At 47.6% G+C, this 23,063-nt stretch overlaps 1 protein-coding gene across 1 annotated transcript in view; it reads right to left on the bottom strand.

Annotated features, from left to right (window-relative positions):
* Positions 1-15,113, bottom strand: part of VSX2 (visual system homeobox 2) — a 40,922-nt gene extending 25,809 nt beyond the window's left edge. Inside the window, exons 1-3 of the mRNA XM_077820340.1 lie at positions 14,693-15,113; positions 13,330-13,414; positions 9,197-9,320 (exon numbers count right to left, since the gene is read on the bottom strand). Of these exons, the coding sequence (XP_077676466.1) occupies positions 9,197-9,320; positions 13,330-13,414; positions 14,693-15,113 (630 nt within the window). The remainder of the gene's footprint in view (positions 1-9,196; positions 9,321-13,329; positions 13,415-14,692) is intronic.
* Positions 15,114-23,063: the final 7,950 nt, after the last annotated feature.

Here is a 23,063-nt window from a genome sequence, read left to right as displayed (position 1 = left end):
CAGGAAACAGCAAAATTTGATTCAGCTTGACCTAAACAGAGCTAACCTAGCTGGCTAAAAGTAATCCCCCACTCAGGTACTCACTGAGAGGGAGGAATCCGGGGTGCGAGAACAGTGCAGAAAGTCTGAAGGGCCAGGGTGGGCTAGGTGTAGTGCACCAGGTACAGTTTAGACAGGAGCTTGCCCTGCGATATGGCCAGGAAAGAGGCTAATGCACTGCTGGGCAGCGTATGCCAAGACCTCACCCGCGGATCAAAGAGGGGAGCATTTGTCCTCTCCGCAGCTCAGATATGAGCCCTCCGGGAACGCTGCATTCAGGCCCTGAGTCAGCAAAGCATTTAAGCAGGTCCTTTGGTGAATCGAGGCCTCAGTTCTGGGTACATCCTTACCTCAGGAATAGTGACAGATTGGACCTGTCAGGATCAAGAAATAGACCCTGTATCATGGCACCGATAGCTAATGGAGCCTTTTGTTCTCTGGTAGATGACAGGGCCAAGGTCTGTCAGGATGTACATGCTCCAATGGCAGCATGGCAATGGGGCTCAGTTCAGTAGCATGGATAGGTCAGATCAGTTGTGTAGCACCATGGCTCAGGCTTGGCTGAAGAGCACGGTCTATCCCAGCAAAGGGCTGCCACCTGCCCTGGGTGCCCGACACTCCCCTCCCAAGTTGCATCCACCAGGGGCCCCAACAGCCAGAGAGCAGGCAGTCACTTCTGGGTCACAGGAAAGACACTTTCCCCCATGAGGTCATGCTCCTTATCACAAAACTTCACCTGTGAGTTTGTGTTTGATGCGCCGCACACCGGCATGAAGAGGGAGCCAACAAAACCAGTTATGCTGCTCTTACCCTCCCCTGCTGGGGCTTTGAAGAAACATGCAAATCAAGGAGGTGGTATTTAATAAAGCTTCAAGTTTTATTAGCTAGCAGCCAGCAGCTTCAGCTATGCCTACGTTCAGACTGCACAGCATCACACCCCAGCTGGGGACCGACAGAGTCCCTCTCAGGCTGGCTGCATGGCAGGGGAGCAGAGACCACCTCATACCCAAAGTCAGATGGCAGGGTCTAAGCTAATGCTTCCAGCTTTGTTTGATCTGTTTGCAGGAGTTTGCAAGGCCCTTCTGGCATTAGCACTGCTCAGATTAGAGGGAGGAGAGGCCTGTCTGTTCGCACCACCTCCAGCAGGCCTCAGAAGCTACCACTGCTGTAGAGCATAACTGCAGCAGTTTCTTCTTCACCTCAGTCTCCAGTTTCTCCCACGCAGTGGCTCATACAGGCTTCAGGTCAGGGAAGGACAAGAGTAATTTGCATCTGCACCAGGACTTCTCTCCTGGTTTTGGTGCACCCAATGGTTAGGATGCAGGACAAGAGTGACAATATGCTTTTTAGATCTATATATAGGCCCTAGAACCTGCTGCAACACCACCCAATCACAAGGGGAAGAGAGGGCATTCAAAAGGCAGGATGGATTAATTCTGGCAAAGAAGAATCAGACAGCTTTTAGAGATCTAACAGGAAAAAGAGAAGCGTTATAGAAAAATTCATCCCTTAAGATATGAGGAGGGGTGTGTGTGAAATTAACCATGACGCTCAAATGGCTGTGATAGTGAACTGCATTTTAAAAAGTTTGTACTCAACAAAATCCGGGAAGAATTTTTTTAAAAAAAATAAAGCAACTAAGGGGAAATCTGAACATATACCAGTCAGCTGGTCCCTTTGACATGCACCCTAGGGCATGATCAGAATTAACTATTGAAGATATTGGGCCATCCACAAATTTTTTTTCCCCAACTCAGGTCATGAAAAGTTGGGGAAGTATCAGAGGATTAGAGAGAAGTAAATTCCTCAGCCAGAGGCAGGAGTGAGCATGACAGTTATTAGCATAGAGATTTAGAGTAAAATTTTCAAGAGCACCTTGGTCCCATTTTCAAAGACATTGCTGAAATCAAGACTGAGGCGATTTGAAAATTTTACCCCTAACTTCTATCTCTAGGAAAATAATGGAACAAATATTGAATGTCTCGACTGTCACAGCTGTACTCAACCATGCAGAGACCTCCCTCACTCTCTTTCCTAGACCATGGTCCCCACTGTGGTGGGGAAAGCAAGAGCTAGGCACCCAATGTTCCCTGTTGCAGGAAAGTGGGTGGGAGTAAGCCACTCCCCAACAAGGGGCTCAGTAACTTATTTCTTCAGCACAAGGAGAGATGGGGGAGGAACAGTCACTCCTGACTCACAGTTCATTCCCTGCTCCTTGGGCAGCATGAATGTGTTGCCTCCTACTTTGAGTTGGCCCTTAACATCTAGTAGGTAGAGCCACAAACAACAAGAAGCAACATGAGGTGTAAAAAACACACACAAAAAATGAGTTCCAAACATTAATTTGTGGCTGAAGGAAGTCAGTGGATTGAATGCATCTGCAGTTTAATAAAGCCCTTGAGAACAGAGAGTTGCAAAATATTAATTCGTTTTAGCTGCCCATGCCCATGCTTTTGTTAGCACATGGAATGGCATTCGAGCAGGTCCAGCTTCTCATTTAATTCCTTCCCAAGACTCACTTCCACGGCAATGCCTACAAGAAACTAACCAGCTATTAGTGGCTAGATGATAGCCAGGGATAGTTTACATAACAGAAGTGAAAAATAGAATGGCACTAAGAGGAGGTATTCCAGACACCCCATGTTTTTCTTGCCTACTATATCACCTTCGCCTCCCCACAATCCAGCTGGTTTTAACTCAACTCTTTGGGGCAGGGTTCACATCTTCCTATGTGCTCATAAAGCAACTAGCACATTTCTGCCACTGCATTTTACTGAAGAAGTGGTAAAGCAGAGAACTCCTCACATACCAATTAGAACACAAGTGCTGAGAAACACCAAGTGCCCCAAGAAATACCCAAAATAATATGGTTACTAATCCATATGTCTGCTTACTTTTATCTCACCTGTACACTTCTAAAAACAGAGAGGAAATTAACAAACACTTATCTGAGATTTCACTGCCCAGATGTGCCCCATGAGTTATTGGAAGATGATATATCTGTTGAGGAGATAAACAGGCTATTTCTAAAGTACCTCATGGCAAAGGCCCCAGCCCTGATGAACAGACTATTGATTTTAAACAATTCTTTAACAAAAATGCTGGTTCCCAATTAACTGATACCTGAAACTGCTCCATATGCCCTGGCAGTTTACCTTCAACTGTGTGTGCAGCCATGACCTGCATTTGTTTGTGCCTTAGATTGGCCTATTTTATCCTTCAATAAGGGCATAAAATCATCCAAGTTTTAGGAAGCAGGAAGAATTTCTCCCTGGTCTGGTCTTTACCAATCACATGGTACTTACACAGGCAAGAGATGATGTCATAATATTAATATTCCTTAAGGTAGCATATTTCTGAATAAATTCCATCCCTAGTTTCCAGAAAGGCCATTGATTGCATTGAGTGGTCAGTCCTCATTTCTAGCCTTGAGTGATAAGATCTGGGCCAAAGTTCCTTACTTTGGTAAGGTAATTGTACCAGACCTCAACAGCCATGATCTTTAACGATAGTTATGAGTCCAAAAACTTGGCCTTCAAGAAATTAAATGTGCTCTCACTGTCGTTTTCTTTTATTATGGCTCCCCTAGCTGAAAAGGATTCATTCCAGCAACTGTATTTCCAGGGGGGGAAAAAATCAGGGATAACAATCACCTCCCAGGTTCTGTGTTTCACCTCCTAAGAGTCCCCTGTGGCCCATTCTCATGGGCTCCAACTCAGTTAGACATTGGAACATTAGAATTAGGTACTGGAGTCCATGTAGCCAAAGATTCTTTAGACCTTTTCAAGTTGAATTATCCTCCTTTAGTCCTGCACTTTAGAAAACAGTCTTGCATAACTAGAATATACTTAACCTCTATTTTCCTGAATAAACACTATTAGTATGAACTCCCGTCTCCAGCCCCCTGCGATTAATTACTTTCTCCCAATTCTTCCAGGCCCAATCTCAGTTAAACGTCTTTAACAACTGCAGGGTGATATTAAAACGTATTTTGACAGATAAAAAAATCTTTATAATTCTGTATCCAAAAAAAAAGTCCATCGGTGGTTTGGAGTTTCACAACTTAACTGTTTAGCAGCACTGTTGGATCCATTACCAGAATGGTGCATATACTGCCTATGCCCTTCCAAACAGCACTGGATCCCTATGGAACCACAAATCCTAGATACCCCATTTGAATATCTCTTTTCCTACACAGTCTAATTTTTACCTGCTCACATATAATTACATTGTTTACTCACCATACAAAGGTTATACTGACTAGAGTTGCCAGAATTCTTAAATACTTTCCATTCCCTTCTCCCCTCTGTAATAATTGATCATTTCCCCTAGAAGATTATCCTACTCTCCATCCAAAAAAAAAAAAAAGACAGACATGGCCTTACTAGATGTACTCAATTTCTTTATATGACTGGTCAGATATATTCCTCTGATCAGTAAGCAACAGTGTAATTACACCTATATATCATTATTTCAATAATCCCATACTTGGACTTTTACAGGGCAATAGCACTTTGAATGCAAGAGGCTTACCAAGCTTGGAAAATATAACATTTTAGATAACCAGAATTTAAATGTATCTAAAATCCACACAATACATCTAAGAGACCAGGTTCTGCCCTCTTAAGTAGTATATAGGTTGAGCTGGATATTAGATTCCTGCAGACAGAGTGATTATATTTTGTGGAAGAGGCCAGATTCTTAATGCATCTCTTACGTTACCATTGCTGGGAGTAGAGTCTCCCAGCCTGGGTAGACAGACTTGCACGAGAGGGGCTCAAGCTAGTGTGCTAAAAATAGCAGTGTGGACATTCTGGCTCAGGCTGGAGCTTGGGCTTTGCAGCCCAGGAGATCAGGTGGGCTCGAGACCCTGAGCTAGAACGTCCACACTGCTACATTCAGTGCACTAGCTGAAGCCCTGATAGTGCAAATCTACCTGCCTATGCTGGGAGTCTTGCTTCCAGCTGCAGTGTAGACACCCTGTATGTACTAAACATGTGCATACACAGTAGCAGCCTGCTTAGCCCCATACAGAGTGGCCTCAATTTATTTTGATAAAGGTCACTTCAATTCTGCGGTCGGCTCTTTCAAACATGTGTGATGGGATTACACATTAATCCCAATATTTTGTGAAATGGTCACAATGCAAGTTACTAGGAGATGAGAGAAAGAACCTGCTAGCAAAACTAGTTCCTCAGTTTCCTTTTGATAAAGGAGACTTTTGAATGCTGCCCAGTGAGGAAATCCTCATGTTCCTTCTATGAGCATCTGCTTCAGAAAAGCATGGGAGAATCCTTGCAATGAGGAAACTTGCTGTCCTAAAGAATTAATATCCATATTAGCTCATTGCCTGGGCACCTGGGAATATTTATACTGAGTCCACTATAATGTATCAAAACCAGGAACTTCAGTATTTGATACCTGTTAAGAACACATGGTGCTTTGCGACAGGTATTGCTTGTGTGAAAAGTTCTTACACACCACTCTATTTCAGTTTTTCCATTTACTTCTGTATGTATTTTAATATTGGTCTCTGCTTGTGACCTCCAAAAACTAAACCCATACATGAAAACAAAGGGTAGTAATGAATGGCAATATGCAAGATGGGTCCAGTGGGAATGTGCAGGGGTTGGCATTAGGAGTCAGTCTTATATAACTTCTTTATTAATGATCTAGACGAGGGAGTGAACAGCATGTTAATGAAATTCACAGATGGTACTAAATTGGGAGGAGCTGCAAATCCCACGAGGACAGAGAAATATAGAGGGCCCTGGAAAGATTAGAAACATGGGCAGGGAATAAGGAGAGATTCAGTTTAGGAAAAAATATAGCTAATATGTTAAGTGGAAAAATAATTTGAAACCAAAAATACTGAATGGAAGAGGGAAACCTGGGAAGCAGGAATGTCCAAAGGAGACTTTGGAGCAGTAGCGGACAGCCACTAGACAGATAGAGTTTGCAATGTGATGTGGAATCAAAACCAGGCCAACACTAGTTTGGAGAGAGATGTGCAGAAAGACTCGGGAAGATAGCTGTCCCTCACTATACAGCACTGGTGTAAACTCATTTGGTATATTCCTGTAGGCTCTTGATCCCCTGTTACTAGAAAGGCTGACAAACTGGAGGGAGTTCAGAGAAGAGCAACCAATTGATTAAGGGGTTGGAGAGATTGATTTATGAGGGATGATTTAAAAAAAGATATTATAGCTTGGATAAGCAATGATGAAAGGTTGGAGAGTTGAGGTTGGAGGGGAGAGGAGAACAGGTTAACAGTCTACCACTATTTAAAGGGTGTAAATCAAAGGCTGGTGAGAGAGAGAGAGAGAGATCATTCAGGCTGGTACAAAGGAGGGTAACTGGAAAGTTTAAAAAGGTGATATTGAGGTTAAATATCAAGGAGCACTTTCAAGCATTAGCATCATCTTCCCGATATGTGGGGAGGCTGACAACACAAAACAGCAGCCAGGGAAACACTAGAAAATATACAATAAGGAGCAATCCTGTACTGGCGGCTTGGAGACAGCTTGCTCTTTTCCTTCAGTATCTCTCAGAAGTCTCTTATGTGATTCTGTGATCTCTGTCCCGGCATGAGATGCTCACGTTCCCCACATAATAGTGCCGTGAAAAGCTGCTGTTTCCCACACCATCCCAGTTTCACTGACGACCACTTCCCCTGTGATACAGGTGCTGATGCTTATTATGCCCATCTATAGCTCCCACTTAGATGGGTCTAGCCCAGATCCAGTTGAGTAGGCAGATCACAACAATGACAAGTTGCGGCACAGAAGTTGCCAAACAGTTTCTCACTGGCTAGTGACAGAGTAAAATATAAATAGCAATTCGGTGAAAGAAAATTGTCAAGCGCTATTCAGCTACTACATTAGACAGACAAAAACATTGGCTCACATCACCACAAAAGTGACCCAGATATTGACATTACACACGCAACCTTGACCTGCAGCACGTGAAGATATTGGTCAATCCCAGCCTGACATGATTTGTAAATGGTGTCTCTACATTTCAATAGTCTGGTTTTGTCCATGGCGAAGGTTCCTTCCCAGACAGACAAAGGGTAAAGGCCTATCTGTGGGAAATCAAAGAATGGACTTTCTAATCTAGCTCCAGATGATGAATGCAAGCAATGTTTACCTCCCCACAGGCCTTACACCCTGATTCACAGAGAGATGACATCCCAGAAAGCCAGAGGTATCTAACTGGCTCTCCATCTAATTCTTTCTTGATAGAAGCATCAAGACCTACCCATCACAGTGAAATCCCAACGTGGAATACAAGGAATAAGAGACCTTATTCTAGCCATTCCTATTTCAGGTAAGGAGCCAATTATTTATATCTCAGGCCTGCTGGAAATCAGTGCTTAGGATACCAGTGGTGAGGTCACCAGGAGTCATGCCAGCACAATAGAAGGATTGGGACCTGGTTTTATCAACATGGTATGTTTGATTAGCGTTTGGTGGGGGAAGATTTGTGTTGCAAAGAAAAAAAATGAAGCTGTTTGGGTTTGGGAAACTCTCCATTCCTCCCTCTCCCGTCACTCCCCGCTCCGCCACCTCCCAGTATATACCTCAGTAATTTACAGCATCAGCACTATATCCTTAAGAGTTCTCTAAGGTTCTTGTGAGCCCATGGAACAGGCCGTCCACCAGTGCTGAAGAAATAGCTGGATAATGATGTGTTGATCCCCTGGGTGCAGGGAAGAGGCATTGAAAGAGGCACAGACTGAAAGAGCAGATCTGAGTAAGGGGGGCAATTGAAGGAATGAGTGGGGACAGTAAGAAAACGTGCAGTTTAGTGTGGCACAAACTGGAACCCAGGCCAAGCCCTTCAGAGAAACCGAGCTGCATCAGCTAGAGAAGCACCTGCCACAGGTATGCAGGGGAATAAGGCCAAGTTTCAACCCTGCAAGCCCAGAAGCTTCACTCTGTATCAGCACATGCAGTGAAGCCAAAGGGCTCCATACTTTGCTGCTCTGTTCCTGCGCTTTGTGCAGGAACCAGGAGCAGGGGGCAGAGGTGGCTTTAAGCTACCTTTTTGATCCCCACATTCCCAGGCTGTCAGGGTCCTACACTGCCTCGGACAGTTGCAGCAGTCAAAAGGATTCTCTAGCTTCTGTTTTGGCCTCAACGCCCCCTATGGGCCATCTGCCAGCCCAGAATAGCCAGAGAACAGCATTCTCCAACCATGCCCCCTCCCTCCCCACCCTGACATGCCCTACGCCAAAGGCTGTGCTAGGCATAGACACACACAGAGCTGTTCTGGCAGTTCAGTGCCATCCAGGGAATCCCCATCTAACAGGGATATAATGCCGGAGGGAAATAAGAAGGCGGGGGTGCAATGGAAAATCAGCCCCAAAGGTTTTCCTGGGAAGCCACAAGTCTCTGTTTTGAGAGTTCGACAGAGAACATAGAAGGCACATGCCTTATTTAGAAACTCATCCATGCCAGAGTTCATAATACCATCTTATCCAGGGCTACACTAGGCAATCTGATGCACCCTCAGACAATGAGATCTAGCCCTCCTGTGGGCCTCTAGGAGAACAGAGACTGGCTGTTCCCCATGTCAATGCTTCAATTTGTAGTGGGTTGGGATCAGGGATTTCTCAGTTCAAGGACCTGGTCTCTATGGAGTTTCCTCTTTAACCACGTCCACACAGACCCTTGGGAGCTGCAAGGCATGGCTATCCAAGTCATTTTGACCATTTTGGACTCTTTCAGTACAGTAGCTCCTCATTTTGGGGTTATTTTTCTATTCTGCCTATTGTAAAATATATCCATTATCCTGGGCACCTTGTGGCAGGTGCTATGGAAGTTAATAGAACAAAAACACACACAAAACCAGTACAATACAGTATAGTATACACACACAAACACACTAACACCAGCACACAATGCAACCACACACACAAAACACTACACCCACAAAGACATACCACACACATACACCAAACAGATGTTTGCAAAGAAGCACAGAAAATATGACTGCCTAGAGGTTTTGGTTACAAGGGGTGGAGTTTTATTCAGTGTGATGTGACCATTTCTGTGCTGGAAGCTGCCGTGTCCTCTCCTTAGGGAGAGAGCAAACACTGCTTGGGAAGGGAGGGATGAGAGGCTGCTCTAAGGGCCCAGAGAGGTATGATTACCTGTATCCTGTCTTCAGGCAGTTCCGTTTTCATGGCCAGCATCTCTCTGGCATAGACATCGGGATAGTGGGCCTCATTGAAGGCCTTTTCCAGCTCCTCCAGTTGGTAGGATGTGAAGATTGTCCTGAGGGGAGTAAAACTCATTGATCAGAATATAGAGAAAGCTGAACAGTCACAGAGACAGAGAAACAGGGAAAGGAAAATCTCAGAAACTGGATAACGTATGTAGATTGTGTTTTACTGTTTTTCTATGGACAGAAGGTCAAGCCCTTGGCTGAGAGAAAGCCCAGAAAGTGCCAGGACATGGTGTTCTTATACAGTCACAAGTCACCTTCCTTTTCAGCCACTTCCTCCTCTAGGCAGCCTCTCCTCCAGTTTCTCTCCCCCCACAGGATGACCATAATCTCTAGATTAGATCTCAGACATTATTTCCTTCCAAAAGACATTGAAGTGTCTCTTTTTCCCCTCAAAGAGGACCCCACTTCCTGATTTATGGGCACTATGGTCCCCTTTATGTTTGCCACACAGACACTCCAGAAGATTGCACTGAGGCACCCACAAGAAGTGACATTGTTCTCAGCATCTCACCTCTCCCAAGTCTCTCCCGGTTTACAAACAAACCATTCCCCCTCAGCAAGTCCCCAAAGTTTTGTCACAGCCCTCACTACTTTCACCAGCCAGTTCCTCACCCCATGCATGCAACCTCCAACCATGAACCCAGTGCCAATTCCCTTGCTCGACTTCTACACAGGAACCCAGAAAAAAAACCATCTCCCATTAGCGGATCCCTCCCTTCCTCTGATTTGCATTACCCCATTACCCATCGTTGGAAATCCTTCCTGACTGCCCTGAATGGTCAATTGTCCCAGCTTGCATCCGTATGCCCAGTTCTCAGCTTGGGATGGGTGGATGAAAAAAATAGCAGCAGCTGGGAGCTGAGAAAGATGAAAGCACAACTCTAGGGGAATGCAAAGAGATTCTAGCAACGGGGAAGTAAGGTACCAAGACCTTCTTCACCTCCCTGGTGTCAGAAATCCTCCCTGAACCTCAGGCTATCCAAACCCTTTGAAACTCCAATTTCTAAGCAGGGTCAGCCTATACAGCAGTCAGCATTCTAATGGGTGGGGTTTTTTTAACCTGACTTGCATTTCAAGTAAACAATCAAACCATAGGACCAGAGATACAGTGCCCGAAAGATTTTTTTTTTAAATCTTTCACTAAAATTAGAGAATTTCAAAAGATCCTGCACCTTCCCAATACCACAAACAGAAACACAGGCTCAAAATGACCTTTCAACGTTCGTAAACCTAAGGATTCCACCAGATCAACAACATTAACAAGAGGGGCTTGTGAATGCAGGGGACCCAGTCTGCAATCAGATCTTTATTTAAACTCACTCCTAAATCTGTTCTGTGTTCAGGAGGATTCTGCTCCTGCTCTTGTAGAATCATGGACACTAGGATGAAAAAAGACCTATTAGCTCATCCAGTTTCTCTCTTCGGGACCCAGTGCAGGATTATTTCTTATTGAACATTCTCTAGTTTTTAAAGGCCTCACGTTTGGGGCGTCTACCATCATCAGGAGATGATGCCACAGCCCAGTGCAGCTCACTGGCTGAATATATATCCTGAAATTCATCCTATATTTTCCCTTTTTAAAAATCTGATTAGTCCAAGCCCTTTTTACCACAATACATAATCCCTCCTCCAGTTGTCACTTAGCCCAGATACAGCAGACAGATTTGGCAGTTTTAAGCTTTTCTTATTTTAAAAAAAAATTACTAAACATGAAAAGTTTGTTACTATGCAAAATTGAAAATTATAAACAAATCCAAATCCTGTTTCCAGTATCCTGATCCATCTCTAGTCCTGATCCAATTGTGATCCTTACTCCAGTCCTAATTGAGATCTCACCCATTCTTGAGCCCAATCTAGTTCACAAAGGAAATGAGTCCATATTTACTCTGGGGGTAACCATAGAATTGTTTGACTTGAAAGTATGTCACATAGGTCACTAGTCAATCCCCCTGGATTGGGGTGGGACCTCTAGCAGGGAATCTAACCCATCCTGGGATATTTAGTCTCTTCCTGCACAGCATCCTGGCTAGGCTTTCACTAGGATATCTTTTAATCCACCCATCCTGAATTGTGGTAAGATTGATTTAATTATCCCTAAACCATCCCTGATAGATGGCCATCCCACCTCCTTTTGTCCTGACTATCGCTGGCCATGGCAATCCCAGAATCGAGCTAGGTACTTCTAGCCATCACTGTAGCGTCTAATGTTTATGTGGCTCAGTGATTTTTAGCTGCGTTTTACAGATGGGTAATAGAGGCACAGGGAGGCAAAATATCACAGTCTTATGGCAGAGCTGGGAAACGAAATCTCAAAGGTGTGACACAAGTGCCTTACCAAACAAGTCATCTTCCCTCATCTACCTTAGCAGCTTGTTCTACCTCTTGTTGAAGATCTTCAATACTTTATTAATAATGAATAAGTGATTGATAGAAACTGCTATTTGCCTAATACATTATGCTAAAATTGCTCTACTGCATTGCAGAGTCCAGTTTTAATAACCCGACTACTCCCATTTCTAGTGGCCCTGGATAAATGGCTTGTCACTTTAGGAAATATTTTAAAACTATTGATGCCTCTGGGGCCCACACACCTAAAAATTGTAGGCATCTTTTGAGTTAAGTAGTAGCCTGGTTTCAAGGTTCCAAGATCCAGAGCCGTTGGGAATAAATCCCCCAGGGTAGCTTTTCAAAATAAACAAACAAGCTTTTTATAATGACGAAGTTACAATAAAACTTTAACATACTATATTGTAGATTACTTATTCAGGATCAGATTAATATTCAAAGAACCTGGCTAAAGATTCTGGCTTGCTGGCTGGGGAGCCCTCCTCCTAATCCACTATCAAAGATGACCAAATTTCTTAATACTTATCCTCTCTTTTTGGCACTTCTCTTGTTTATGTACTTGGTGTGAAAGCTTTCCTATTAGGACAATCCATATTTTACTATATCATAATTGTATAGGTGGAAGGGTCACCTATTTCCAATAACGTGCAGTACAAAGTCTCACTGCCAACAATAAAAAGAACAATTTGTGTTCTGTTTAAGATGCAGACCCTTCACTAGAGCATTAACTAAACAGGTCAGGGGATCTCTAGGAAGCCAGCATTTTGTCATAAGATAAATCTCTTTATTAATTTCCTCCCAAACCATCTAATTCTTGGGCAGAACCACCACATGTGAAAATATGTCCCCAGTTCCCTGCAACCCTTGCAACAGAGTGCCTCTCTAGTAGCAAATATATGATGAATCTTAACTGAAGTCAAATGCCATCTGTGGGTAATTTTCTTGCGATTCATAATCAAACCCCAAATCCTGCTTCCTTTGATTGGGGAGCAAAAAGCAGAACGTTCCCTTCAGATAGATTCCTCCCTCCTGTGCCCTTTGTCAGACCTGAGCCCCTGTTCCTATGGGCTGAATTAGCTCTTATGTGAAGGTGCGTGGACCTATACAGAGGAGGGGGAGGAAGAGGGGAGTGGAATAGAGGTGGAAGGTAGGGTTAGACCCAGTTTGGATCCTGGGCTGGCTACTAGGGATTGCCGATCTCATTAATTCATGTTTATTTATATTTTTAATCAAACGTCCTTTTATTTGAAACGCATCAATGGTACAGCAAATCCATGCAACCAGGCAGTCCTACCGCCGTTACCCTCATCCTTCCTCCCTAGCCCCTTCAATCGCCTGTTACACCGAATTAGTGCATTTTGTCTCAAGGCAGGCCCCGGCGCAGCAGCTGGATCCAAATGAGCGCGAGGTTCTGCATGCCCAGACCCAACTGCACCACCGGGGCCCGAGGCTGGAAAATCTTTGGGGCAGGGGCTGCGCCATCCCGTGCCTCTGTGCAGTGCCCCCGCACGACAGGGCCTGGGGGATAGAAATAATAAATAAGGCTCCGAGAGGCCTAAAGGTACCAGCCAAGGTTGGGGCAGGTTCTGCTGTTGGGGGCGGACGGGCAGGCGAGCCCACAAGGTGCGGGGGGCTCCAGGGTAGCCCTGCGGGGTCTCGCTCGGTGGGGAGCTGAGCAGGCGGGGAGGGGGCAGCGGGCTGCTCTCCTACCTGTGCCGTCTCTTCTTGCGTTTCTTGCTCTGGTTTAAGGAGGATTTGGACATTTTCCTGTCGCTGGAGGAAACATCCTCGGAGTCTGGGAAGAGAAACGCGGCACAGACTGAGGACGGGCTGGGGGACTCGCCTCTCCCAGCTCCGCAGAGGCCCCCAGCGCTGGCGCCCCCTCCCCGGGCCGGGCCGGAGGCTCCCTGCCCGGCGCGGGGTGCCAGGGGCTGGCACGGCCCTTGCTTTGCATCTCCCTGGGGTTTCGCTTTATTTTTCGTTGGTTCAGCGGGGATTTCGTTGCGATCCCGCCGCGGCAGCCCCCGGGTCGGCCGGACTCGGCAGAGCCCTCCTGGAGCCCCTGTCCCGGAGCGCGGCGGAGGAAGTCTCGGGGCTCGGCCCCCTTTTGCTCCGAGGGGCCGGTTCTTTGCGCGCCTGTGCCCCGATTGCACCCAGTTTCGTTGGTTTTTAATTCCTGGCGGCATTTAAAACAAAACCCCCGAGAGGGCGGGAAATCCCCGCGCTGTGCCCGCTCCCCCAGGACCCCGCCGCAGGGGTAACTCGGGCTCCGGGGGATAATCCGCCCTGCTCACCCGGGAGGCGCCGGCCGATTTCCGGCGTGGCTCGGGGCGCATCCCGGAGCCGCCCGGCGGCTCCTTCCCTGTATTCGCCGCCCCGGGTGGTTGTTCGTTCCCCCGGGCCGGGGGTCGTTCCGGCAGCTCGGGATCTCCCTTCCCCGCCCAGGAGCCGCTGGTGCAGGGCGCCGGGACTCGCATTTCGATACAATCGGTTCTGCCATGGGGCGGGGACAGTCTCGGACTCGCCCGAGGGGCGGCGGGATGGGATCGGCCCCCTCGGCCCGATGGGCATTTGCTATGCGGACCGGGCGTTACAGGCGGGCGGGCGGCGCTGTGCGGCCCCGCCGGGCAGGTGTGTGTGTGTGTGAGGGAGGGGGGGGAATTATCATGATATTTACTAACTTTCCCCCGGCAGCTGCGGGTGAAGCGCGCCCGGCCGGGGCCTGGGCTCCGGAGAAGGCGGCCGGGCGAATCCTGCCGTCTAGCAAACGGACGGCGAGGCACCCAATTCCCCGCAAACGAGTTAGAGGCTCCGGCGCCCCGGGGGTCCGCTCCCCTCCGGCTCCGGGAAGCCCCGGAAACAGCGCTCCGCATCCCCCGAGCCCCCCGCTGTGGCACCCGCCGGCCGGGGGTTTCCCATCGTGAACCCATCCTCCTGGCGCCCCAACGAATTTTCATAAAGCCCCCCCGGGGGGCAGCCCGGGCTTCCCTGCCGCCCTGGCTCCAACTCCTCCGATGCGCGGGGAGAGAGGACCCGGCTATGGGGGAGCCCCAGGGCGGCAGCCTGAGCCTACCTGAGCTGGCCGTCTGGCTGGTGTCCAGCTGTCCGGGGGCCCTGGCCAGGGGCTGCAGGTGGACGCTCTGGGGGTCGGACAGCACCTCCAGGAAGGTGGGCTGGGTGTAGAAGCTGGGGATGCTGCCTGCCCCCAGGAGCCCCATGCTCACGCCACCTACCCCGGCGGGGCTGAGCACTGAGCGGGCCGCCAGCAGGTGCCCGGCGGGCAGGGAGTCCAGGGCAGCCCGCGGGTGCGAGGGCGGCTCCTTGTTCAACCCCAGGATCTCCTGGATGCCGAAGCCGGTGCACCTGGGCGGGGTGGGCCCGGAGCTGGGCTTGGGCCCAGCGGCGGCCCCGGCCCCAGGCGCACTGGCCGCGCTGTCGGGTTTGGGTTTGCTGGGCAGGCTGTGGGCGAGCGCGTCCCCCGCTTTGCCCGTCATGCTGCGGCCGGCCGGTCCCTAGTGCCCGCTCCCGGGAATGCTCGGGAGCCCCCGGCTCAGGCCCCTTTTATCCGCCCAGCCTGGAGCCCAAGTGGGGTCAGAGCCGAGCAGCCAATCACAGGGGCCAGCCGCGATTAGGAATTCCAAAAAGCCAGCAGGCTCCAGCACAGGCAGCGGAGGGGCCAGGGGGAGGCGGCCTGGGACACGAGGTCCGGGGGGAGCCCGGGAGATGGGGGAACCCTGTGGAGGCAGCAAGGACCTGGGGGCCGCCTGGGACGGAGGGACCCTGGCAGGGCAGAGCGGGGAGATCGGGGCAGTGTCTGGGGGGAGCCCGGAGAGGGGCCCTGCCGATCAGCTGGGCCAGGTGTTATTACTGATGACAGCGCGGGTGCCCAGCGACCCCAGCCAGCTGCTGGCCCCCAGAACGTGGGGTCTGAACGGGGACAAGGTCTGACAGGTGGGTGCAGAAGGCAACAGCAGGAGGGGGAAGGCAAGGCAAGGCCAGGGCCAGCAGGCTGTGGGCATTTGCCAAGTGCAGGCTTCGGAGCTGGTGTTTTAAATAAGCGAAGGGAAAGCCCCCCAGCCACTGCTAGCGCCTTTGTTGCGGGGTGGGGGAACGATCAGAGGGCAGAAGCGGACCGAGGAGCAATGTGGGGGCAGCCCCTCACACAACCCCCGGGGCAGGGGCATTGCTGAGCCCACAGTGAAGTTGTGCTGTGGGGAGGCTGCCAGGCTAGAAGGTGGGCGGAGGGGAGAGAAGGGTTGTGGTGGGTTGGGAGTGCTTTAAGAAGGCATCAGAGTGAGCAGAAGTTGAAATGCCCGAGCACATCTCTGAGCCTGCCAAGGCCCAAGCAGGAGGGTTGTGTGTGTCACACCCCCAAGGGAAGAGACACACAAAGTGGTAGTGATGGGGGAAGCTGAAGAGGCTGCGGGATTCCTCCCAGCATAATTAGCCTTCTTAGTTGCATGATTATTTCTGAGGTAAATAGTTTAAACAACAAGAGTGAGGTGCTATCCAACTTGTATGGAACAGAGGTAAGGTAGGGACTGAAATGAGTTAGGTCAAGGGACACACGGTACAGCTGAGAGCACAGGAGATACAGACTACTCATTGCTCAGATAGCACCTCCCCACCCAGACCCAAAGAGGCGGGTAAGAAGTGCAGACAGAGGATGACCCACCCAACTTCTAAGCCTGGGGCTCCACAGGGACAGAGCCTGGGCAGCAGGCAAAGCACCTCCTTGGTGCTTGGGCTTCAATTTCAGAAAAGATGGCTTAATTCTCAAGCCTACACTTCATCCCATGCCTTTTAGGTATAACCTGTTTGTCATCCTGACGATCCCCTCCTTCTTGAAGTTTGTGCCCATCAAATATTATTATGACCCCTCAAGTGTCAACAGTTGCAGTAGCACCTATAGGATGTGGGGTGATTTCCAGCCACAATAGAAAACTGCCTCGGCAGTTATTGGGTGGAATGGCTCAGAGGTGAAACTTGGTACCCTGTTCTGCTTCCCCCCCCCCCCCCCCCAGGAATCCTTCCAAGGGGACTTGATGGGATTCCAATTGCACTGAACTAGAAGGGACAGGGTGGAGTAGCCTGCTAGGTTCCTTTGTACTCTCTTCCACACAGATTATGGGTCACAGTACAAATGTTTTAGTGAGTCCCAGTCAGCACAGGCCATTCTGCTTTGCAATACAACATTCTAGAGAACAGAAGGAAGACACATTTCAAGATCAAATTTGATCACACCTGATTTTGAGTTAATTGCATCCCAGCTTGAAGGTGTAAGAAAACAAAACTATCCAGTACTTTTACTAAAGAGAAACAGCACTTGAGAGATGGGGAGAAGTGAAGGTAGTTTTGTGGGAAGCAGAAAGGAAGTCCAAACATCTCCAAGAGGGAGCTGTATTTGAAGATTGGGACATGAAGAGAATTGGGCACCTTACTGTCCACCTCTTTTACATGGCCCCAGTGGCATGAGATGGTAAAAACAGCAAATGGAGACAAAGTAAGAGCCAGCCAAAGGCATGGCGAGGAATGTGGCCAACACTGGCTATTCCAAGCCAGCAGAGCAGCCTATAGCTTGTTTAATACTGGCCTAAATTAAAGCAGCCCCTGGGGCTGCTCTTACTTGGGCCAGCCAGGGTGCCAGAATTCAGTAGACAGAGGTAGCTTAAAGCCATCTTTACACCCCCCCCCCCCCCGAGGCACCACTCAATCTGGCCTTAAAGTTTGAAATTGCTATGACTTAAGAGCAGCAGGATTCCTTGTGAAGTGGGGAGCAACTGTTTCCATCCTTGAGGCAAAGGCTAGTCTATTTTGTTATACTTAGATAAGAAAAGTGAGGTCAATTGCCTGCCAGCAATAGCTCTTTATAATGCTTTCCCTCCTTCCCCTCAGAAGGCCCCCTAGTGCTCAAAGTTCCATTATACTTCAGTGTTTAGGGCTAAATCCTGCTGGACCAGCCATCAATGTACTGATGGGGAGAAGGGAGAATGGGAGACTGTACAGAAAGCCCCTGTCCCTACCCAACACTCCCACAGAGAAGGCAGTTATAATGTGACAGCCTGAGCTCTCAGGGTCAGCTCCTGAGGGCTTCCAAGTGGCACACTTCTGTTCCCCAGTCTTGGAGTTTGCTTGGTCCTTGGTATATCTTGGCTCCCCTCCCTGGTGGAGCTCTGAGGCAGAACCTTAATGTTACACCGGGAGTCATAGTCACCTAGGGATCAGTCTGCTGGCTAAGAATCACCAGAGAGTACAACACTCTGGCCACACCACCTTGCCATGTAGAGGGACCAGGAGCAGACAGCATAGAGCTGTAGAGTCCTCTACACCAAGGGAACTCCCAGCAAGGCAGCTAATTGGTTGTAAAAAGCCAGGCCTCAGAGTGCACAGGGTGATGGGGTTTTCTGGCATTACCAGCAGGCCTTAGTGCCCTGAAGTGAATGTGTGTGGCCATGCCCAGTCCTTCCCCTCACTCCCCCCACCCCGCTTCACAAGAGCGCTGAGAGGATCATGTGCTACACCTGTTGTAGCTATGTAGTAACTGCTGGTAGAGAGTATGTGCCTCTTTCCCCCTGAGGCATTATCCTCTCCTCACCTACACAGGCTCAACACTACTACGTGGGCAGTGTCCCTTCTCTTCCTACCCTCAGTAGAGCCCAGCTTTTCGTTAAATATCTCTGAGGTCTCAGATATTTACTCCAAGGTTTTGCTACAGGATCACTCTTTTCTTCCTGAAGAGTAGTACCACATTTGCCCATCTCCCTTAGCTCCTCCTGCCATTCTTCATCTTATTAGTCACATCATTTGATAATAGGAAAATGGCTATCAACTTTGGGCTGAAATGGGAAGAATAGCTTCTCTTGCACATGGAGGAATTCCAATTACTAGGCTTTAGAGTGGTCCTCAATGGAGGAACATCTTCAGTGATTGCATTCCATTTATAGGATACCTCCCCTCCTGCCCGCCTCCCCCAAGCACAAAGACTTCTGTATGTTTAAGAAAATAGAACTGAATGCAATTTCTCAACAAGCAAGAGCCCATTTAAGCCAAAAGTTAGGGGCTCCCTCCACAACCCAGACACAAGACCAGAAGATTACAATATGCCTCATCCCTCCCCACAAACACATGAGATAGAACAAATAGAGATGCTAAATCTTCCTGTGTCTCACCTAGGAGGCCACATCTCTACCCTGGCATATATCCAGGGGACAACAGTCCAGAGTCATGGGCCCCAAGGGGTGTTCTACTCTGCCTTCTTGGGACTATGCCATAGGATTGCCAGCAGCTTCAACCCCAAACATCTGAACTAAGATAGGATATAAATCAACTCAACAGCCATTCAGCTAGACTAGTCCTATGTCATTCAAAGATTTATATTTTAACAGGCCTTGAAGCACCTCCAATGTCTGTGCTCAAGAGTGTCTTCAACTGTTTCCTGCACTGGCTGCAACCTACTGAGGCCCATCAGAGAAAGTCACTAGAAGATGCACATTTAAGCAACTCAGCCACAACCTTCCCCAACACAGGTTAGTTAGATCCAGAGTGTCAACCGCTGGTGTCTTAGCAGAGGTCAAGCCTTTGGCATGCTTCTGCTGGGCTCATGCTCTCCTCCAAAAAAGGAGGTACTGACCATAGACAAATCCCATGAAAATGGAGTGGGATCTAAGCACCCTTAGGAGCCTGTCCTGGGGGAGGAACTCACCCTTAGCTAAGATGCATTTGAAACCATACTCCTAACATAAGAGATGCTGGTGCAGGTGGAGAACTTTGCACCTTCCTGAGTCAGCAGGTATAGCTGTACCCTAGGAGAGGACAAGGGGCATTTGCACCTTTAACCTTCCTTAAGGGTTCTACCAAGGGAGAATAGCTTCTATCTGCAGGTAGAGAATCTAGAGAAACCCTGCAGGCAATGGCTGTTAAGCAGTGCTGCACAGATTCAGTGTGTTCAGACGTCTTTCTATGACCCCTCAAGGCAACATTGCCAAGGTTTGGGGCATGCAATCTTCAGTCCCCCTTCCGAAACAACCCACAGCTGACTGTAATGCAACTAATTTCTCAGTGAAGATGGAAGTTGTTCACATCATTTAAACACTGAGCCTTCAGGGAAGAGTGTGTCCAAGTCTAGTTTATTAATAGCAATTTAGCCTTGGGCCAACGTGTAAAAAAACCAAAAAGTATTTCTACACAATTTAAAACTAAATCCAAAATTATAAAATGTTAGATTATAAATAGAAATTAAAGAGACATCCACCATTATCCATATGTGATCCCAGTGCCACTTGCCTTTTCCTTATTTTAGCAGCTGACTGTGCCAACAGGGTAACCGCTCAGCTTACAGATCCATTGTCAGTAGGTCCTAACAAATATGCTATTTTCTGAAAGGTTGTAGAAAGAGGCATGCAGGACAAAGAGATGGAAAACCATTTTGACTTCAATACAAATTAAAATGTAATAATGGGGTAGGAGAACCATTGCATGTGCACCAGACTTCACCACTCTGAACGTCTCCAATGGAGAATTCTTTGCTAAGTCTATAACAAATCAGAGGTTTGCCTGTGCTCTAACCCTCTGCTAAGCCAGAGGCAACTGGGCTTTCTGAGCATGCAAGGCTCCTTCCCTGTCATTTCATTTCCCTGAATTAAACTGTTAGCCATGGGAAGACCCAGCAAGATTGTATCTTTAACTGGCAAGAATTCAGTGGCTGAGGACAGCCAGTTACCAGAGGTCTCCACTAAGCTTTCAAGATCCCATCCTGATGGATTAGCTTATTCTCAGGCTCTCCTGGAATTGTGTCAGATACAGAAGCCTCTAGAGACAAAAAAACACACACGCACACCCTTTTTCTGGTTGCAACACTGGATTGTATTTGGGTTGCTTTGACCTCCAACTGCACCAGCCAGTCATGTGACCATGAACTCCAGATAGTTACCGGACACCTGTTCTAGGGCCAAGGGCAGAACAACAAGAGAGATGGAGACAGAGACAATTCATTGTGGCTCAGGTTAGAAAACAGAATCCCCTTTCTGGAGGAGGCGTCACTGCAGGAGTCTAGCTTAATCCACATGGACAAAGGTCTCTAGCTCCATTATGTCTATCCAGTCCTTCAAACAGATAGAATAAAAAGAACAAACCATTAAGGGTCATATTTGTCCATCACTGGCTTCTAGCAATCACAATCCCCCTCAGGCTCTCTTCCTTTTGAGGTTACACTTTTCCTTAAGATGTTCAATCTAAATAGGCTCAGCTTCACTTAATTTGCTCCTAGCTGGGGGGGGGGGTTCCCTGAGCTTCCTCTGAAATTTGACTAGAAATTAGACTAGAAGTTAATCCCCAAAATGTCAAGCCATGAGTTGGCTCAGCTGAGCCTCTTGCCAGGGATGCCAGTGGGAAGGGGTGAGTGAAGGTTTTGGTGCTGCCCCAAGAGGGCCTCAAGGACCGATAGTCCCCATTACATACCTTTCCAGACCCAAATCTCAGAAGAGATCCACTCACAGCATAGGTAAAGCCCACAGATGCAACAATGTCCAAAAACTCTGGCAAACAAGCAAAAGTAATTATTGACTTGGCATTTTTAGTATAATTTTGAAGATTCCAAATGTAGCCCACACTGGTTGACAGTGGGTCTTTATCCCCCTCAAGTGCTTGGTCTCCGACAGTTGCTATATTAACAAATTTACTCCTTTAGCCTAAGTAATAGGTGCCAACGCTGTGAATACTGAAGGTCTTGGGTTCAAAGCCCATTGCTGACACAAGTGGGGTCATTGTAAAAACAAAGGAGCTCATCTAGCCCAACAAAGTCCCTGGGATATGGAGGTGGATGGTAAACACATGTCTTGGTAGCTAAATTGGCCCATGAGAATAATATCTGGTAGTTTCAAGCTGCTTGAAAGTTGGGCCAGAGATTTTTCATTCTCACCCTTCTCCAATCTCAGGATATGAGGAATTGATGGGAACAGAATAAGTGTGGGGGGTGCCAATACAGAAATTGAGTGGGCACTGGCATTCTTGCAAATAGCCACTGGAGGTGCTTTGTTTTTTCCTTTTGATTGCCTTTCCCCAAATACTTCATCACATCCTCTCATCAAGTTGCATCTCATTGGCTTTGTAATTATTCGCCTATAATGCCATCTTTCCCCCTCTTCTTCCCTTTCTATTTCTCCTTAGATACTTTGGGAACTCCCCAGTCTCCTGGCCTTGCCTCCATAACTAGGAAGATAACTCTGGCTCCCTTCTATCATACTCTTTGTACATCTCTAGTGGTGACACCTATATTGTGCAAAGATCACCCCTTCAGTGGAGTTCCACAAGGCTCAGTTCTTGATTGTCTTCACATTTCTATGTACCTCCATCAGCTTCTCTCTGGCTTTTATTGAGCCATAATTTCTGTGCTGAGGATACTTGGCTATACATAGTTTGACACCTTCTGTGATTCACCCTTGTACCCTGTCTTGACCAAATGGACATTTGGCTTCTTCTCTACTTCCTGCAGCTGAATATCTCAAGGACACAAGTGTTTCTCTTAGGGAAAGAGATCTCCTCAGGCCTAGCTCCATCTCCTCAAGTTTCCTAGACTCAAATCTTCCATTTCAGAATGAGGAGGGGGTGGATGAGGCATTTCTACAACAAGCAACAGAAATATCCAAGATACAAAACCTGGTAGCAATGGGGGACTTCAACTATCCAGATATCTGTTGGAAAAGTAACATGACAAAACCACAAAGTGTCCAATAAATTCTTGGAGTGTCCTGGGGACAACTTCTTATTTCAAAGGGGGAACGAGGGAGAGTAACCAGGGATGCAGCTATTTTATACTTGATTCTGACTAAGAGTGAGGAATTGGTTGCAAATCTGAAGGTGGAAAGCAAGTTGGGTGAAAGTGATCATGAAATGATGGCTTCATGAAAGAGTGAGAACAGCAGAAAAAGGACAGTGAAATTCAAAAAAGCCAACTTTAACAAACTCAGAGAAGAGTTAGGTAAGTTCCAATGGGAAGAAAATTAAGAGGAAAAGGAATTCAGGAGAACTGGTAGTTTCTCAAAGACACAATTACAGCACAAACTATCCTGATGCGAAGAAAAGGTAGGAATAATAGTAAGAGGACAATACAACTGCATCAGGAGCTCTTTAATGACCTGAAAATCAAAAAGGAATCCTACAAAAAGTAGGAACATGGACAAATTGCTAAGGATGAGTATAAAAGAATAGCTCAAGCATGTACGGATAAAATCAGAAAGGCTAAGGCACAAAATGAGTTACACCTAGAAAGGCAAATAAAAGGCAATAAGATGTTTTATAAATACATTAGAAGCAAGGAGAAAGACAAAGGAAAGAGTAGGTCCACTACTTAGCAGGGAAGGTGAGCTATTAATGACCACCACCAAAAAGGCTGAGATGTTTCATGCATATTTTGTTTCACTCTTGCCATAAAAGGTTAATTGTGACCA

The sequence above is a fragment of the Eretmochelys imbricata genome, chromosome 6 (assembly GCF_965152235.1).
Source record: "Eretmochelys imbricata isolate rEreImb1 chromosome 6, rEreImb1.hap1, whole genome shotgun sequence".
Lineage (NCBI taxonomy): Eukaryota > Metazoa > Chordata > Testudines > Cheloniidae > Eretmochelys > Eretmochelys imbricata.
The sequence above is the reverse complement of the archived record's forward strand: the minus strand, read 5'-3'. Positions and strand labels throughout refer to the sequence as shown.